Genomic DNA, 19,581 nt, shown 5'->3' on the forward strand with positions numbered 1-19,581 from the left:
TCAGTTCTGTCTAATTCTAATGTTTGTATATGATATCGTTTCTCATTTTTTTCTTTTTTAATTACAAAATATATAATACATACAGAAAGTGCATACAAGACAAATACACAACTTAAAAATAATTAGAAAGCAAATATCCATTTCATCACCACCCTGTTCAACACATGGGACATTTTTAGCTTCTGCAAAACAGCTAGGTGAGCCCCTGACTCTTCACAACCCCAAACCCTTGAAAGGTAATCACCATCTTTTTATGGTCGTCATTTCCTCTCTTTTTTTTTTTTTTTAATTTTTTTTTTTTTATTTATTTATGATAGTCACAGAGAGAGAGAGGCAGAGACATAGGCAGAGGGAGAAGCAGGCTCCATGCACCGGGAGCCCGATGTGGGATTCGATCCCAGGTCTCCAGGATCGCGCCCTGGGCCAAAGGCAGGCGCCAAACCGCTGCGCCACCCAGGGATCCCATTTCCTCTCTTTTATTTAGAATTTTTGTGAGATTTATACAAATCTATTCATAATGTATAGATTCATTGATGTCTTTACCCTTTGGTCAATATTATATTTGCAGTATTTGTGGCTATTGTATATATAATTCTTTAATTTTCTTTGCTATATGAAATGAAGTACTTTATATAATATAGCACAATTAGTTATCTTTTCTACTATTGATGGGTATGTGGGTTGTTTCCAATTGGGACTATGATGAACAATGCTACTACAAAAATTCTTATACATGTATTCAGGTGCACACATAAAAGTATCCCTAAGATACATAACTGAGAGTCAAATTGCTAGCTCATCAGGTCTGTCTGCATATCTTGAACTTTACCACAAACCATCCAAAAGTCTGTTAACAGATGAATGGATAAAGAAATGTAGTATATTCACACCATGAAATACCACTCAAAAAAAAGAAAGAACTATTGTTACATGCAACAATAGGGTTGAATCTCAAAACACACTGAATAAAAGAAGCCAGACACAAAAGGGTATATTTTGTACAATTTCATATATATAAATTCTAAAAAATGAAAAGTAACTTACAGTGACAGAGTACAGACCAGCGATCATCTGAGGATCAGAACAAGAGGTGGAATAAAGAGAATGGATTATGAAGGCCCCATGTAATATTTTTGGAGGGAGGGATAGAAATATTTGCTACCTGGATTGTCAAGATCATTTTACGGTATATTCATATGTCAAAAATCACTCAATTTTACACCTTAAATATGCATATTTTATATGTCAACTAAATCTCAATAAACATAAAAAAAGAATCAAATTATTTTAGCTTGGATTTTTTAATTATTACTAATGATATAGAACACATTTCTTCTGTACTGGATATTTGAATTTCCTTTTTCTTTAGAGCTCCTTCTCAAGTCTTTGGTTCATTTTCTGTTATGTTTTAGTTTTCTTCTAGACCTGTAGGATTACTTTGTACATCCTTTTATTAGTTCTTTGCTAGTCATATGTTTTCCCACATTTTGCGGTGTCTTTTCACTATCTTAATGGGATTTGTTGAATATAAAAATTACTGATTTCAGTGTAGTTGAATTTTCAATCTCTTTTGAGATTAAGCTTTTTGTATCTTGTTTAATAAATATGACATAAGAAATATTTTGTTACCCCCATTATAAAAGTACCCTTCTATTTTATCTTCTCAATGCCCTTTAGCACATAGGTACTTAGTTCACCTAAAGTAGACTTTTGTGTATAATGTGAAGGATTCACTGTTATTTTTCCCCAAACCAATTGACTAGACCATTTATGAACTGTCTGTTATTTTTCCATCCATCTGCAATGCTAACCTTATCACAGGACAAATGTCCAGACATGTTTGAGTCTGTTTCCGGACTCTCCATTCTGTTCCATTAATTTATTAATGCACCAAAGTCAACTTACATTTCTTAATATGTCTCTTTATGCCTGGTTTCCCACTTCATTCTTTAAGAACATCTTGACTATGTTTAACCCTTTACACTTCTCCATAAATTTTAGGATAATATCAACTTATTCATGATGCTACTTCTCATTTCCAAGGTATATTTACAAACTGAAATAGAGTATGTTCCCATTATGGAATATTTATTATCATACAAAACTGGAAAGACCCAAAGTCATATGGTTTATTTCTATGTAGTTATAAATCAGAAAAATGCTTAACACAACATACATGTTGACCTATAAGGAAAGTATTAGAACTGCCCATTAACATCACAATAACATGAGAGATAAGATTAAATTATCTTTACTTATGTACAATAATAGGAATCAAACAAATACACAATCTCATGAAAGAAGTCAGATCCAAGAGTAAATAGTGCATGATGTTATGTAAGTGATAAAAGAGACAAGACCAATCTATGCAATTAGCAGCCAGAGTAGTGGATATCCTAGGTGGCTAGATGAGGGACTTCTAGGATATTCTAGAATGTTCTGTTTCTTACCTGAGTTCTAGTTTCATGTGTTAAGTCTATCAAAATGTACTGAGCCATGAACTCTGTACTTTTTATGCATATATATTAATAAATAGCTTTTTTAAAGTAATTGTTAACAATTTTAGACCTATTGATAAGACTTTCTTTATAATTTAAGTGAGAAACTAGATACAAAATATTCTGAATCTGTGAGATACTTATTGAGGTGTGTCTCCAGCTGAGTTAATACAACAGCGGCCATGTCCATGATTAACTGCCTGCTTCTAATAACAAATCACTCTTCCTGGGCAAGTATGACTCAAGGTAGGATGATTATATTTCTCCCTCTTCTGGAGATAAAGTGATTGTTCCTATAGGCTCAGCATATGATTCAAACTAGATCAATTGCAGTCCTTTTTTGGAATATTTCATAATGAAACTGGAAAAGAAAAGCCCTCTTCCTTTTTGGGTCCTGGGACTGGGACTGAATAAATGTCAACTTGAAGCTTGGGTTCAGATGGCTTAAGATTTATCAAGAATGCTAGCCTGAGAAAATGACAGCAATAGACACAAAGAAGGAACCAGAGAGTCTGTGTGTGGGGGTGTGGGTGGGTGTGGGTGTGAGAGCATGTCTGCAAGAGAGAGAAAGAGAGGATAGATTTTGAATCTATAGATACAACCATCTGAGGCAGTTCTGTTCAATCCCAGCCTTTTCTATGGTTTATTTTTTATTCGTATAAATCAGGTTGAGTCTTTTCACTTGTAACTAAAATAGTCGTAATTGGCAGAAAATCAAACTATAGTCAGTTTTAATTCTCTAGAATTCTTATCAATATTAATTGTCACATCCTGGAAAAGGGTTTAGATAGTAAACAAACAAAAACATGGCCTTAGGTTAAAGAATACAACATTGACTGGAGACCCAAAGAGAAGATCAAATGCTTTAGAAATAAAACAAGAAGGCAAAATTAAGATGACGTGGGTGAAGATCAAAATATGCTGACAAGTTATATTAAAATAAACTTTGCTAAAAGCACACACACACTTAAGGTAACAGGTTTTGTAAGAAGAAACCTTCATTTTTCACAGATACAGAACATAAATCCAAAAGAAACTATAATCATTTTTTTTCACCATTAATAGCTGTAAAGCCCATTGTTCCTAGTTATTTGCAGGTATTACAATTTCGTATATCCATCTTCATTCCAGATATACATAAAATATGCCCCTTCCGTTTCAGCTACTTCTATTTTTCCTGTTTTCTTATTTCTCAGTTTTTGCTCTTCTATGATGAGATTAAAATTATTAGTATGTGAAGGAGTCACATATTTATTTCCTTCTTTTACTTCCTTTTCTCTGAGAAAAGAGAAACAAAATATTATTACTGGATTATTTAGAGAAAAGAAACCAGAAGGAAGGGGAACGTTGGGTTACTGGGTGTCTAAACCAACCAACCCCTGACTTTGGAAGTGCATGCTCTATGAAGGAGAGAAACCAAGATGGTAGGATCAGTAGTAGCTTGAGGGTTTCTTCGTTGTTTGCAAGTGAGAGAGAACAAAGAGGATAGCATATTCTAATCTGATTTCTTACAAACTAAAATAAGATTTTAGTATAGATTGAAACTTCTATCTGATCTTTGATTGAACTGGTGCAGCATGTATTGTCGAGAGAATTTGAGAAACATTGTGAACAATAGATCCAAGCAGGGGGTAGCCATAGAGCTGACACTTTCAAGTGTCTATACCACCAAATACAACTACCTGTTTTCTCAGGAGGCAAATCCTCTAAGAAGTCATCTGCAGCCCACAGCATCTGTCTCAGTGCAGAGAGAATCAGAAGGTCCTTTACGGGTTCCAGTTCCCACTCTGAGGTATAATTACTAACCACCAAGATGTCAGAAAGAGCAAATCCAAGTTCTCTGTGGACCATCTCTAACTGCAAAACAGAAACAGTGACAAAGACTTATCTTAGGTCAATATATATTGTGAAAGCAGTGACAAAAAGCAGGAGCTTGGCAATAGTATACCTGTTGGGGAAATGAGGATAGAGATCTGGTCCCATAAATACTTTTGCTTAAAGAGCTTCACAAGTCAATCTTCAGTATCGCTATTAATTTTCATCGAGAATACACACAACAGATTCCACGTGAATTAGAAGTGAAGAATAACTAATAGTTCTATTAGATAACTTTGAAATTGAAGCATTTTTAATACTCTTACACTGGAGTCTGTAATTTCCCTGTTTCCAATTATAAGTATTCTCATGATTAGTCAATTTTTATTAGACTAGTTTAATAATGATATTTAATTCTTGCTTAGACTAATTTCTCTGTGGAATGAAACCACCTGGGTTCAAAACGGGGCTCTGTTATTTCTTGTCACTGTCAAAAACACTGTGCTTTTGTTTCCTCATCTTTAAAATGTGGTAATGATGGTACCCATCTCACAGATGGTAGATTTAATAGGTGATGGGAATGAAGGAGGACACTTGTGATGAGCACTGGGTGATATATGGAAGTGTTGAATCACTATATTGTAAGCCTGAAAGCAATATTATACAGTATATTAACTAACTGGAATTTAAGTAAAAACTTAAAAGAAGAGGAAAAAATTGCTATGGCTCCCTGTAATGTACCTAATTAAGTCAAGTCACCCATGCAAATATAACTTTTTAATTTTACCTCTTCCTACAAGGATTCAGCCCTCCACTAAACTGAATGATTCCATGCTTCCCACTCACACTGCCTTTTCATACACTGATGTATTGACATATATCATCCTCATAACCCAAACTTTTTTCCTCTTTTTGTCTCTTCACCTCCTGAAACTTTCCTCCTCTATGAAAGCTATTTTCCAGTGACACTCCAGGAATGAAATCTTCCCCATCTTCCTTAACATAATATTTTCCTCTCTAAACTTTCACTTTTGAGTCCCTTCATGAGATTTATCATACTCATACTCTGTCAATTTTTTCCCATCCCACCCCCCATCTCCTCACCTCCATTGATAAAATTCTAAGCTTTTGAGTGAAGAGAAATTGTTTTAATTATCTGTGTATCTGGTTAGAGATGATCACTCTGACTCAGTATGAAAAAGCAATCAATATATACTTGTTGATAGGCACCTGGGTGGCTCAGTGGTTGAGTGTCTGCCTTCAGCTCAGGTCATGAACCCCAGGGTCTCCATCGGGCTCCCCACAGGAAGCCTGCTTCTCCCTCTGCCTACGTCTCTGCCTCTCTCTGTGTGTCTCTCATGAATAAACAAATACAATCTTTCTAAATAAATAAATAAGCAAGCATTTGTTGAATTGAACCTAATTAGATTAAATTATAATGAATGGAATGATCTGTGTCTGTGTAAAGATGAATAAATATTTAATTTTTAAATCTTGGGACACGAATCTGAATTATCCAATTGTTTTAATTCTTAAGTTCTGTAGGTGTCCATTTTATTTTTTTTCCATTTTATTTTTATACACAGTAGTACCAGGTGATTATAGTGACATATCCCAGAATATGTGTTTACAAAAAGGAACATCATTCATTACCTTGCACTTCACAAGTGTACATCTATATATGTCTATGAAGTCACCTTTTGTAATCAGATCCAAGCTATCCACATGAGTGAGCAACACCACATGTATTATACCTAGACCAAACAGATACATGTCACTTTGATCATTAAAGACAACATCAGTATTTTTCAGTTAATCAGCTATCAATTATAAAACAGGCTTTCTATGGAGTCATTTCAGAGATTTGGGAAGGCCCACCCCCCTAAAAATATCCCTTTCAACTACTCATTAGTACATGGAATTCCTTTGACATAGGAAATTTCCTTCATTGCTTTCCATGGTAAGAAATGAGGCTTCAAATAAAACCACCTCTTGGAAGAGATAAACTAAAACTAAGCTACAATATTGTTGACTGGTCTTATGTCCTGTCCCAACAATTGTTTTTATGAAGACTAGAGAAAAGAGATCTAATAAACAAGATGGGGGAGAAGAAGGAGGAAATAGCATTGTCAAAGCATCACAAATAAACTGCTTTCTGTCACAATGCTTTCTGCACACCTCCCTTGCAAGGTTTCAAAATTCAATGAGCAAGTAAATCATTTCATGCTTCTAACTTAATCAAGATTGTGATAAACTGGCTCTTTCCCAGACAGAATGGATAATAAAGCCAAGAAAAGCCAATATGGGGCTTTTCTAATTCCCTGATCCTGTTTACCTTCTCCTAAGCCTTTATACTACCACTCCCTACCTAACATCATACTTCCCTGTCACCTTTTCTTACTGATATATTGTTTTCCATTTCTAATCATTTAAGGTCCAAGGGAAAAGCTAGAACTTTTGGTAAATAAATTCATGCTAGGATATAGTGATAGCAGGTAGTGAGGACTGTGCTAAACTCTTCAAATATAATGATTTGTTTAATCCTTATAATAAATCTCTGAGGTAGGTGCTATTATTATACTAATTTAATAGATTAGGAAATTGAGACCATAGAGAGTTTAAGTCACTCACACAGAATCATACAGCTATTAAGCGCTTGATTTGATTGAACCACACTGATGGGCCAGAGAAGATTCACATGCCCAATTTCTTAAGCTTCTCATCCTGTTCTAAAACCATTCTATAATATAGTCTAATCAATTACTCTTAATAGCAAAGTGGAATGAGACTCACCACACTTTATCAACTCCCTTCGAATTTTTTTGATCTTTGCCATCATCTCATAAGAGAGGTGTTCAACAGAGTTGATATTGAACACAAATACCGCACAATGAATTCTGTCCTTCAGCAATGGGTTTTCAATATAGTTACTATGACCTGGTGTGATTGGTTTCATGGAATTAAACTGTAAGGTAAACATAAAGCAACATATTAATTCCATGGATATTTATGAGCACATACTATGTATGAGGCAGTATACAAGTCTCTGATATTATGAGGCTAGCAATCCAATAGGGAAGACAGTCTATGTAAGTAGCGAGCAGCCTGTTCACACAGGCAAGTAAAGCTTCTGCAAGAAAGGGACACGTAATCTGGGAGCTACAAAGTAGGGGGAGTTAGTCTGATAAAGGGAACAAGCATATAGTAGAAAGTGTTCTAGATAGAAGCAGTGTAGGAGAAGGTGGAGGTGAGAACATTCAGAAAGAAATCCGGCATGATCACACAGAATGCAAGGGCAGAAAGTGGTTCAAAACGAGATGCATATACTCTCAAACTAGCAATCCCTCTGCTGGGAATCTGTCACAGGTGTACTAGCAAAAATACAAAATGATGTAGGTACAAGCCTATTAACTTCAGGGCTATTTGTAGTAGCAAGATTCTAATATATCAATTATATATATATATATATATATATATATATATATATATATAGTATTTCATGACTTCCCAAAAAAGAGAAGAACCACAAATCTGTAAGTATTTTCTTATACAGTAAAAAAGGAAAGTAAACCATACATTTTTATATGGTTGCTTATTTTTAAAAAGGAAAAAAAATGTATTTGAAGGGGCAGAGAAATAAAATGGATTCTTTGACTATGCCCTATTTTGTAAAGTTGACTTTAGACTACATTTCAGTATGCCAAAACTAATTGCATATGGTTTGGGTAAATGTTAGTTGACTACTAAGGGTGTGTTCAGTATTTGTGACCATAGTTTTGGTGTACTTGCTATGATTTATAATTAAATGCTATGATGTAGGGATGCCTGGGTGGCTCAGTGGTTGGGAGCCTGCCTCTGGCTCAGGTAGTGATCCAGGGATCCGGAATCAAGTCGCTCATTGGACTCCCTGCGAGGAGCCTGCTTCTCCGTCTGCCTATGTCTCTGTCTCTCTCTCTCTCTCAGTCTGTGTATCTCATGAATAAATAAATAGATCTTTTTAAAAAAATGTTACAATGTATTAAATTTGATTCCAAATAATACAGGAGAGGAGAAAGTGGATAGACACAGATGATGGGCTGTGAATCAAAAATTGTTGAAGCTGAGTAAATGGGAAGTTTTTAAATTGTCTTGTCTACTTTTGCATTGGTTTGAAATTCTCTATAATAAATTTGTTTTTTTTAAAAAGAATATTTAAAAATAAACTTTGCCTCTATAAGATAATGCTATACTAAAGAATGAAAAGCCATTGCATGAATAGAAAAATAAAACATGCTGTGTTTCTGGATAAAAACACTGGATATGCAAAGATGTAAATAAACTTTCAATATAAAATTTTAATGTAATTTTAATCAAAACACCAACAAATCAAACACAAACAATCAAATAAAATACAAATAAGCTCACTTGGAAAAGTATATTGTGAAAATGTTAAGAAAAACAGATGCAAGAAATAAGTAATGAATATGACATGTCCGGTGAGGTATAAAGACATAGTTGATTACTATGGTATTAAAACAATTAAATAGGGACACCTGGGTGGCTCAGCGGTTGAGTGAGCCTTTGGCTCAGAGTGTGATCCTGGGATCCCGGGATCAAGTCTGACATCTGGCTCCCTGCATGGAGCCTGCTTCTCCCTCTCCCTATGTCTCTGCCTTTCTCTCTGCATCTCTCATTAATAAATAAATAAAATATTTTAAAAAACAATTAAATGATATGATAATAAAAAGAATATCATAAAGGGATTGATAAATACAACAAAAGAACAAACTAGAGAATATGAAAACCAATCCCTATATTTGGTAGGTAAAAAAAAGATGCAAAGACATTCAATGAAATATGTTGGCACAATTGACTATTCATTTGGAACTAGATAAATTAATGACTAATTCAAAATCTAAATGTTTATAAAAAGTACTAGAAAGTTTTAAAAAATATGATGGACTAAAGTGGCTTTCTCTTTAATCTCCCCTCTCCTCTCTCCTAGGACATCTGAGAGCATAAGGATGAAAGCCACATGTCTTAGTCTGCTTGAGCTGTTATAACAAATGACCATATATGGTGTCTTACAGAACAAAAATTACCTCTCACAGTTCTGGGGGCTAGAAAGTCCAAGATCAAGGTGCTAGCAGATTTGGCATCTCCTTGCTGTGTCCTCATATGACAGAGAGAAAGATTTATATCACTTCTTGTAAGGATACTACTCCCATTCATGAGGGATTTACCCTGTGACCTAATCACCTTTCAAAGGTCCCAACTCAAAAAAAAAAAAAAAAAAAAAACAAAACAAAAAAAAAAAACAAAGGTCCCAACTCGTAATGCCATCACATTGGGGATTAGGGCTTTGGCATATGAATTTTAGGGGGACACAAAGCACCCCATACTGAGGGTCTCAGTAAGAGAAAGTCAGATTGACCTTTGAAATTGATAACCTCAAAGAGCTTTCACACTGGCCCAAAGCTGCCTACCTTCAGACTTCCTGTTACGTAAGGAAAATTACCTTTGTGAGTAAATTGCTGTATTTGGATTTCTGTTTCACATAGCCAAAGGCAATTGAATATGAAACAACATTCAGAGTTGTTATGGCAGCTTTGACAAAAGAGTCTTTGGATGTTTTAATTCTTTGTAGAATAAAGTATCAAAAAGGAACAAATGCTCTTGAACAAGTATAGTTCAAGAAAATAAATCATAATGCATTAAATTAGACTAGCATCTGCCATTGTCTATAGTGAGCAAAAATAAACATTTTAAATATCAGTTATAATTTCTCAATAATTAGTTCAATCATACCTGGTATCTGTCAGAAATGTGGCCTTTTAAGATGTAGACTATGTCATCCATGCACGGCCCTTTGTCCTCCTCACCCAGGCCCATTGAGTCACACAGAATAAATGGCAGGGAGTTGTTATACCCCGCATCCTTAATGGAATATACCCTGTACTACAGAGGAGAAAAAGGCAGTATTAAGGTACATTTTTTAAATTGCAAATGGAGGTAAAGTCTTCACGTAATGAAGTCAACCAGCAAAAGACTTTTCAACCCTAATTAACTAGAACAAAGTAAAGACTGAGTGACCTTGAATGGACATACCTTGTCAGACACCCCGGCTGCATCAGAGCCCACCAGAGCCTGGTGTGTTACGTAGCCTCGGAAAACAGATTTAACTGAGTTGAAAAAGCTAGACTTCCCAGCTCCAGTTGGACCCAGGAGCAGAATCCGTATTTGGCGAACCAGGTCTCTATATGGTCTATAGGATTTTATGTCAAACAATAAGCTCTTGTGGAGCCTGTTGAAACAAGACAATTTTAACAGTTGACTGAGGGTAGATCACAAGAACTTATCATAAATTTTCCTAGGATTCATTTTCTTTTCTTATATATTGTTTTTTTATTTTTGAGTAGCAATTTGCTTTCCTGTTAAAAGGACACGAAATTATCCTACTTCAAATCCGACTATAAAAGAAGAAAAAATAAAAATAACATTTATAAACTAAATCCAATCAGACATAAAATCTTCCAGGTTTAAGCAAGCAGATCATATAAACCTAGTAATAAATATGAACTGTGTTAAGTATGAAGATAACTTATCAGTAATAAACTTCAAAAAGCACAACATAATATGTGACTTTTGAAGTTTATGGAAGTAGGTAATTTCTAACATATTCTTGAAGTTCTCCACCTACCAGCCAGCCCTTCCAAAGTAATTCCCTAAAGTAGTTGAAACTGTAACTGCAAGAAGCCTAAGATATAATGTAGACATACAGCCAAATAATGGTTTTCCTTCAAGTATATAAAAAGATTAGGAAGGCTTTCCCTCTACTTGGTGTTCTTTCTGTTTTAACATTGGTATTATCACAAACAGCTTTATAATTATAATTATAGTTTATTCTTAATGATCCACAAGCTATCTGTTATAATCTGTGCTGCCAATTTGACAGAACCTATAATAGAATAAGTCTAAGATAATGAGCAGAATAAAAAAACATTCAAAACATTGACTTACTGAGTAATCTCTTCCATGTTTCTTTTGTCCAGTAAGTCTAGGGGAATAATCAAAGAAAAATGCAAATTACCAGTTGTTGAATGACTGGCTAACTGAATGTCAATGCCTTCACGAGGGAAAAATACAAAAATAGCTTTTCCATAAGAACAGCACAGTATAATGAAAGCAAGTGGAGAAAATTCTGGCAAACCTCCTTAACATCTCTTTGGAGAGTCTAGAGCTAGAGGCAAGGTGGGCACTGTAAGATTAGATGGTCCACAGATCTCTTCTCATCCAATTACTCAGTGGTAGTGTGTGGCTTGCTCCAACACGGGAAATGAGAACTGAGGTCCTTTCTGAATCAGAGAAGCAAGGCATAAAGGCAGGGACAGGCCAAAGAAAGACTGAGAATAGTTAAAGATAGCTACTCTCCATAATCCAAGAGGTCTGAAAAGGATAATGCACAGAGACACACAAACAAAAAAACCCCATAGGTACCAATGTTTCTCCGAAACCTACTATCTGTGGGATACCTGGGTGGCTCAGTGGTTTAGCATCTGCCTTCTGCCCAGGGCATAATCCTGGAGACCCGGGATCAAATCTCACATCTAGCTCCCTGCATGGAGCCTGCTTCTCCCTCTGCTTGTGTCTCTGCCTCTCTTATGAATAAATAAATAAACTCTTAAAAAAAACCAAAACCCTGCTACCTGCAATTGGATTTCCTGGAACTTCCAATACATTTGATTTTCTTCTTGGCTCCAAAGAGAACGTAGAACTCATCCCTACCGCATCAGAGTGTAGTGAGCGTTCAGGGAAGGGCTGAGGACTTTACGTGAACAATGAGACTCAGGCACAGAATTATTTATTTTCTGTGAAGAGACACTCTTTTGTGGTTGATTTAAAATTGAAAAGGCAAAAAAAGAAAAAAAGAGAAGAAAAGGCACCTAGTTGGCTCAGTGGGTTGAGTGACCAAATCTTGATTTCTGCTCAGGTCATGATCTCCCAGTAGTGGGACCAAGCCCAGGTCAGGCCCCATGCACCACATTGGGCTCCACCCTCAGTGTAGAGTCTGCTGCAGATTCTCTCTCCCCCTCCTCCCCTTACTCATGCTTGCTTTCTCTCTCTCTCTCTCTCTCTCTCTCTCTCTCAAATAAATAAATAAATAAATAAATAAATAAATAAATAATATCTTTAAAACAGAAACTGAAAGGGTCAGGTATAGTGATCCTGGAAATTCTCTATACTACAAAAGAAGAATACTATGTGAAACATTTAAAAATATGGTTATCCATATCTTTCCAGAAAATCTCTTTAAATTACGGAAGGTAAAAATATTGAAGACTACATACAATGACTATAATAAAACAAAAAAAAAGTGTAATTGTAAACACAGAGAAAAGCAACCTCTTGGGATGTTACAAAGCACTTTCTTAACTTTAACATCCAAAAGGAAATTAAAAATCAAAATTGTAAATATATAGAAAATAATAATATAAACACTATATCAACCTTGTGATAAAGTACACTTTGTTAATAACAAGAAAGAAGGAAATTTTCGAAAATAGAAAATAGAAACAGAAAAGAATATTGAAACAAACCTTAGAAATATAAGAAGGAATTAACAAAAACACAAGATAAATTTTATACATTGAAGAAAGGATAAATTAATACAGTAATTGGTTTAAACTGTAAAATAAATTACTGACTAGTCTAATCAAAGAAAACCAAATTCACAAAATGTCATGCCACAACTCACATGCCAAAATGGCTACATATTATAACAAAAAGTGTTGGGAGGGATCCCTGGGTGGCTCAGCGGTTTGGAGCCTGCCTTTGGCCCAGGGCGCGATCCTGGAGACCCGGGATCGAATCCCACGTCGGGCTCCCGGTGCATGGAGCCTGCTTCTCCCTCTGCCTGTGTCTCTGTCCTCATTCTCTCTCTCTCTCTGTGACTATCACAAATAAATAAAAATTAAAAAAAAAAAAAGTGTTGGGAAAAATTCAGACATGACGGAAACTCTAATATACTGCTTGCAACAGTGGAAATTGGTAGGACTATGTTGTAAAACTTTGTCAGAATCCATCGAAGCTGAACATACACAAATCTGATGACCCAGAAAGTTTATATTTATATTCTTTAAAAAATATGGACTAAAACACATGTACAAGAATGCTTATAGCAGTATTATTTGTGATAGCCCCCAACTAGAAAACTCAAATGTCTACCAACAGCAATTTTATTAAAAAACCAAAAGAAAACAAAAATAGAGGCTCCTGAGTGGCTCAGTCAGTTAAGTGCCTGACTTGATCTCAGCACAGGTCCTGAGTTCAAGCCTGGAGTTGGGCTCCACACTGGGCATGGAGCCTAAAAAAAAAAAAGAAAGAAAGAGAGAGAGAGAGAGAGAGAGAGAGAGAGAGAGAAAGAAAGAAAGAAAGAAAGAAAGAAAGAAAGAAAAAGAAAATAGAAAGATGATGAAATCATTACACTGGCAAAGTATATGGAAATGTAAAGGAACAAATGACTACAACACATAATATGGATGAATCAGTAGGGAGGCAGGGAGTTAAACAGCTGTCCTGAGATACATTTGCTCAGTTTACCAAATAACACTCTGAGGGGAAAAAAAGAAAAGTGACTCAACCTGATTCCTTTGCAAATATGCTACGAATCTTATCTCCTGGTAAACAGACTAATGATATCTCCTGCAAGGAACATACTTATCTCTTGAATGTCCTTAACAGGATGTTCCTGGCTAAGGATTACTTAGGATAAATAAATACGAATCCTATGGATTCATGAGCACATCTTCAACAGGAACTGTCATGTAAGCTGACCGCCTTAGTCTGCTCAAGATGCCATACAAACCATGAAGTAGGACAACAGAAATGTATTTCTCACAGTTCTGGAAGCTGAGAAGTCCAAGAACACTGTGCAGTAAGGTAAATTTCATTCTGAGGCCTCTTCTCTTGTTTTGTAGGGGGCAGCCATCTCACGGTGCTCTCCCATGACCACTTCTTATATGTTCATGGGCAGAGAGTAAGCTCTCTGGTGTCCCTTCTTATATGAATAGTTGTCGTCTTGAATTAAGGCCCCACTCTTATGACCTCACTTAACCTTAATTACTTCTTTCGAGGCCCCATCTCCAAGTATAGTCATATTCAGTGAACATATGAGTTTGGGGGGGTGGCACAGTCAGTCCATAGCACTGACATATAAAGGTTCCATTACATAATCACTCTTCAATATGTAAAGTGGCCCATAAACTTCATAAAACAACTCTGCTTGTTGTTTTTATACAGAAACATATGTCTAATAAGCAAAGCAAGGACCTAGGAGACACACAGAATATTCTTGCACCCTTTCTGCCTTCTCTGAGATTTCTGATTGCCTTTATCCCTGAAATTATTACCCAAACCTACTACTGGGTAAGATATCTGATTTGTAGAGGTCTTATTTTATAAACCAATCCCTGGTTTAGCTCAGTCCCCCAAACATAATATTGAACATAAGAAGCCAAGCAGAAAAGAGTACATATTTTGATATGATTCCATTTATACAGAATTCAGAAACAAGAAGTAATTAATGTTGACACAAGCCAAAGCAACAATTAACTTGGGTTGGTAATAAGCTGAAAGAATCAGCAAGGAGTCTTTTGAAACGATGATAATAATCTATTTCTTCATCTCACTAGTGGCTGTATTAGTGTGTCTAATTTACAAAAGTTTGTCAGTTGATACATTTATCAATTGTGCACTTCTCTGTTTATGGGTATACTTTTTTTTAGATTTTATTTTTTTATTCATGAGAGACACACAGAGAGAGGCAGAGACACAGGCAGAGGGAGAAGCAGGCTCCGTGCAAGGAGCCAGATGTGGGACTTGATCCCGTGACCCTGGGATCACGCCCTGAGCCAAAGGCAGATGTTCAACCGCTGAGCCACCCAGGCGTCCCTACGTGTTATACTTCAATATAAAGTTTTCTTAACTGATCCATGTTTGTCAACATCATGACATAGCCAGGTAAATTTACCAAAGATCAACAAAAAAACATTTTAAACGTTTGGGGCAGCCAGGAAGAAAGATCAAATCATCCAAAGGGAAACAATAAAAACAAGTAAGTCTGGCCCTAGGTTTTCCACAGCAACATCAATAGTGTGGAAACATTACAAAATCGCCCCTCCCCAAAAATTATATACTCTGATGATCATTCAAGTATAAAGACCACAAACAATTAGTTTGGAACATGAAAATACTCAAGGATTATCATTCCCAGGGTCCCTTCTTTTAAATGGATAGCCATTAATAACTATTTCAGAGAAGAAATCTAAACGGCCACTACTTACAGACTTGCTAGTAATCAGGAATAAGCACGGAAGAAAATGAGAAACCATCCTTTGACTATCAGATTGCAAATATTCTAACATTTGATATTACCAAATAGTGGCAAGAAGATAGGGAAATAGGCATTTCTATAACACTCTTGGGGATAGTATAAAAGCTTTTGAGAGGTATCTATCAAAGTGTGAATGTAAATAATTCTTAAACAACAATCCTACTTCCACGAAGTTACTATTACAAAAGCATTTTTGTGCACAATTATATTCATAAATACATTACAAAAGCATTATTTATAAAAGAAAATACTGGAAACAATGTCCTTTAGCAGAAAAATAAGTTACTTAATTTTGATCTTTTGATATAATGGATACAATGGGAAACTGCTGGATCTAGTACCAATCAAGAGGAGTTCAAGGTTTGGTTTCATTCCAAGAGAATCTAACAATCTTTAGGTTTGCTGCCTCTCTCTCTTTCTCTCCCTTCTCCTTCTACCTTTCCTCATCCTCCCTTACTCCTTCTCCCACACAAACATACTCCAGAAAACTGTAAATGCTACTTTTGGCCATGGTTGGGTCTCAGCAAACAATGTGTGGCCAGGTTTCAGTCTGGGTCACCCAGAGATAAGGAGATTCTTTCTTAAAGAGATGAGTCAAAATCCCCCAGACATTCAGGAGAAAACTCTATATAAGGTTATCTGATTAAACCTACCTTCACATCGAAAAACTTCACATTCCTTAACGGAAATAATTTGATCTTTTTGATGCTTTTGATGTCTCTCATTTGAAACTTGAACTTTCAGTTGAAGTTTCTCAATTGTATCTAATTTCATAGTCACTTTTTTTCCATCCAGATTTAAGAGGAATTCTGAACAATTATCTTCCTTGTACAGACAGAGAAATGTAGACGGTGAATATGCACCTATTTTGCATTCTGAAATTTCATTCTTTTGAAAAGCAAATAGGACAATGGGAACTCTGTCACCATATTCCTGGTAACTGTCTTTTATATATGCCCCAAAAATATCATGTCCACTATAAATCACCATCACAGTAGGCCCTTGGTTATTGCATCTCTTGTACACATTATATCCAGAGAAATCATGGACACTTGCTTTATAGAGAAGGGTAAACCGTTTTCCTCCAAAACAACTTTGCAGCTTCTTTTCTTGCATCTTTGTCAAACAAGTTGTCACTGCCATACTTCTCAATCTAGTAGAAAATCAAACATATTTTCCATTAAATATTGAAAAACAGGTAACACATACTGTCACAAAGCTTACATTTGTGCCTCTTATTTACTCTACATTACATATAAGATGAAGAAATGGAGCATGATCAAATAGCAAGAAAAAATCTTTAGCTTTTCATTCTAAATTATTTTTTTCAATTCAAAAAAGAAGACTTCTATTTGCAAGTGGCTAGGAATGGTGAAAAGCAGCAAGTCATTTACCTGTTTGTAGAATTTGTACAGGTACTGAAGCCGAGTATAACTGCTCTGTCCTGACAGCTAAGCAGATACAAGATAGAAAGAAAATTCTTCAGCAACCTCCAGGCTTCAGGGACTCCGAGAAAAGGAAAATGAAACTCAGAAAGGCCCAGCCCACTTGGCCGGGAGCCAGCTTCCTTCTGTGAGGGAGCACAAAGTGGCCCAGTTCAACATATACAGTCAAGTCAAATAAAAATATTAAGAATGTCAAAGAATTGAAGTCAGAAGAAAACCTAACAGCTCACTAGATTTTTAAGTGACTTTTTGGAAAGAGAAATTCAATCAATTTCTCTATGTTGAAATACCAAAAAGTGCTGTCTATTCCTGCTCCAGGACACAGGCCTCAAAGTGTCCACTTCTCTGCTATCAACTTCCTCTCATCAGAGTCCACTGTTTCCTGTGCTGTTTGTTTGTTTGTTTGTTTTCCTGGGGATTTTTATTTATCTATTTGGTATTAAAATCCACTAGTTCTTGAGTAAGACATGCAGTCTGAAAACAACTTTCTTGAGATTTATTTCAGCCAAGAACTGTGGAGACTTCTGACTAGCTGTGACAGAGGAGCAGCAGTCTCACACAGAGAACACTGAGGCAATATGTAAGGCTTTTGGAGATCAGCAAGTGTTGAGGACAATGTCACCACCATCTGAACACCTTCCATGCTCAGTTCCCACTGTTCCCTGACTCAGAAAAGCAGGAGACTCTTTGTCATTTTGCAGAAGGTCTCAAGAACTCAGGCTCAAGCAGGAGGGTCTAACATTGCCTGGCAAACAACTGTCAGTTCACTAAGGAAGCCAGGGATCTTCATGTTCGACGAATTGCTTGTATCATCAGTGGAATGGACATTTTAAAAGCTTAGCTCTTTAATAATAAAGATACAAGACATGGAGATGGTCGAAGAGATCATTTGGTAGTCTGTACCTAGCCCATATTCTTTTAAGAGATCCTGTAGAATTGGCATTTAAGACACAGCTTTGAACCTCCCTCTTATCACCCCTCTACACACACCAATAATCCAATGATTATGCCCATAAGTTATGGCATTTGAATGAACAAGCACCTTCCAGAAAGTCATATTCCCAGCTCTCCTTCTCTTGAGCTTTTGGAAGACACCAACTCCCCACATGAGCTCAGAAGTGTGATAGGGCCCATCTAAGGACCTGTGTTGGAGGATGCCTCAGTAGTTCAGTCCGTTAAGTGTCCAACTCTTGATTTGGGTGCAGGTCATGACCTCAGGGTGATGACATCGAGTCCCGCATGGGGCTGTATGCTGGGTGTGGAGTCTACTTAAGATTTTTTCTCTCTCACTCTCTCTTTGCCCCTTCCCCTTCTCCCTGCCTGTGCATGCATGTTCTCTTTCTCTCAAGAAAAAAAGAAATCCATTGTTTTAAAAACTTTGAAAATTATATTTTCACACCATTATTTAACATAGCTTGTTATTCTTCTTCTGCATCTCCACTCCCATTCCTACAGTCTCTACCTGCAGTTTTGCTTACGCTGTCATTCCTGTCCTGGAGTCTGGAAGAGCTCAAATCCATTGTGTGAGCTGTACCGGGAAAGGAAGGGGAGGGGGCATGCAGCTGGATATTGACCATAATCCTAAATTCTCTTGTCTGGCTGGCCCCTGCAGTCTGCATTTTCTCTAACACCAGAAAAAGGTTTTGCAAAGATTTGCAACTAGTATGCAAGTTTCCATCTTGTTCAGATTGATGGCAAAAATCAGATCTACTTACATCTACTATTCTCTCTAAATCGGCCCAGAGATTCACCACATTTGGGATGGGATCTGGGGACTTCCAAATTCCCACAGCTTTTAGGAGCACCATGAAGACTTCTATCAGCCTTGTTATCAATATAGCTGCTTTAGCGTCAGATTGAGTTTTGTCACTTCAAGATGATTACTCGTCAGCTGGTATCTGAAGCATCTGAGGGTTTATCTGAGTCTCTCAATCAACTTTGTTGTATTCAATGTGGACTTGCATTTTTTTTATGAAAAAGCAACATGTAATCTTTAAATTTAGCCTTCTAAAAAAGACACAGGCTTCCACACCACTCACCATAATACCATCTTGGTATATTATTAAGGTGGATGCTGGGTGAATTTGTACCATGCCACAAACTTCTGTCAGAAACAGCCACTTTTACTTTACTTTCCTCGCCCCCAGCTTTATTAAGATATAATTGATACAAGCAGACTTTTAGACATAGAGAACTGACGGTTGTTGGAGGGGAGGCAGGCAGGGAGATGGGTTCAATGGGTGATGGGCATTGAGGAGGGCACTTGTAACAAGCACTGGGTGGTATATGTAAGGGATGAATCACTAAATCCTACTCCTAAAATTCATAGTACACTCTATGTTAACTAACTGGAATTTAAATGACAACTTGGAACTGTGAACAAGATTAATTCATTACAATTAAAAGATAAATCAATAAATAGGACTCAAGAAAGTTGTTTTCAGACTGCATA

General features: G+C 36.3%; 1 protein-coding gene across 2 annotated transcripts; it reads right to left on the minus strand.

The window, feature by feature from the left end:
- Positions 1-990: 990 nt before the first annotated feature.
- On the minus strand, positions 991-17,240 carry IFI44 (interferon induced protein 44). 2 transcript variants are annotated; one of them, XM_038541583.1, is made up of 9 exons: positions 17,079-17,240; positions 16,338-16,837; positions 11,313-11,349; positions 10,401-10,596; positions 10,101-10,250; positions 7,107-7,278; positions 5,967-6,067; positions 4,181-4,355; positions 991-3,776 (listed from the first exon to the last, which is right to left on the minus strand). In XM_038541583.1, the coding sequence occupies exons 2-9, from the start codon at positions 16,825-16,827 to the stop codon at positions 3,763-3,765; spliced, it is 1,335 nt and encodes a 444-aa protein (XP_038397511.1). In that variant the 5' UTR covers positions 16,828-16,837; positions 17,079-17,240; the 3' UTR covers positions 991-3,762. The 2 variants fall into 2 exon arrangements, with proteins under 2 accessions (XP_038397511.1, XP_038397510.1); XM_038541582.1 differs by having other exon boundaries at positions 4,178-4,355.
- Positions 17,241-19,581: the final 2,341 nt, after the last annotated feature.

The sequence above is a fragment of the Canis lupus genome, chromosome 6 (genome assembly GCF_011100685.1).
Source record: "Canis lupus familiaris isolate Mischka breed German Shepherd chromosome 6, alternate assembly UU_Cfam_GSD_1.0, whole genome shotgun sequence".
Lineage (NCBI taxonomy): Eukaryota > Metazoa > Chordata > Mammalia > Carnivora > Canidae > Canis > Canis lupus.

Bases quoted from the DNA above. Each gene is read 5' to 3' on its own strand.
- IFI44 (XM_038541582.1), bottom strand. From the start codon at position 16,827: ATGGCAGTGACAACTTGTTTGACAAAGATGCAAGAAAAGAAGCTGCAA. The intron at 10,597-11,312 runs GTAAGTCAATGT...TTGTTTCAACAG, and splicing joins AACATGGAAGAGATTACTCA to GCTCCACAAGAGCTTATTGT. The intron at 7,279-10,100 runs GTATGATTGAAC...TTTACCTTACAG, and splicing joins ACATTTCTGACAGATACCAG to TTTAATTCCATGAAACCAAT.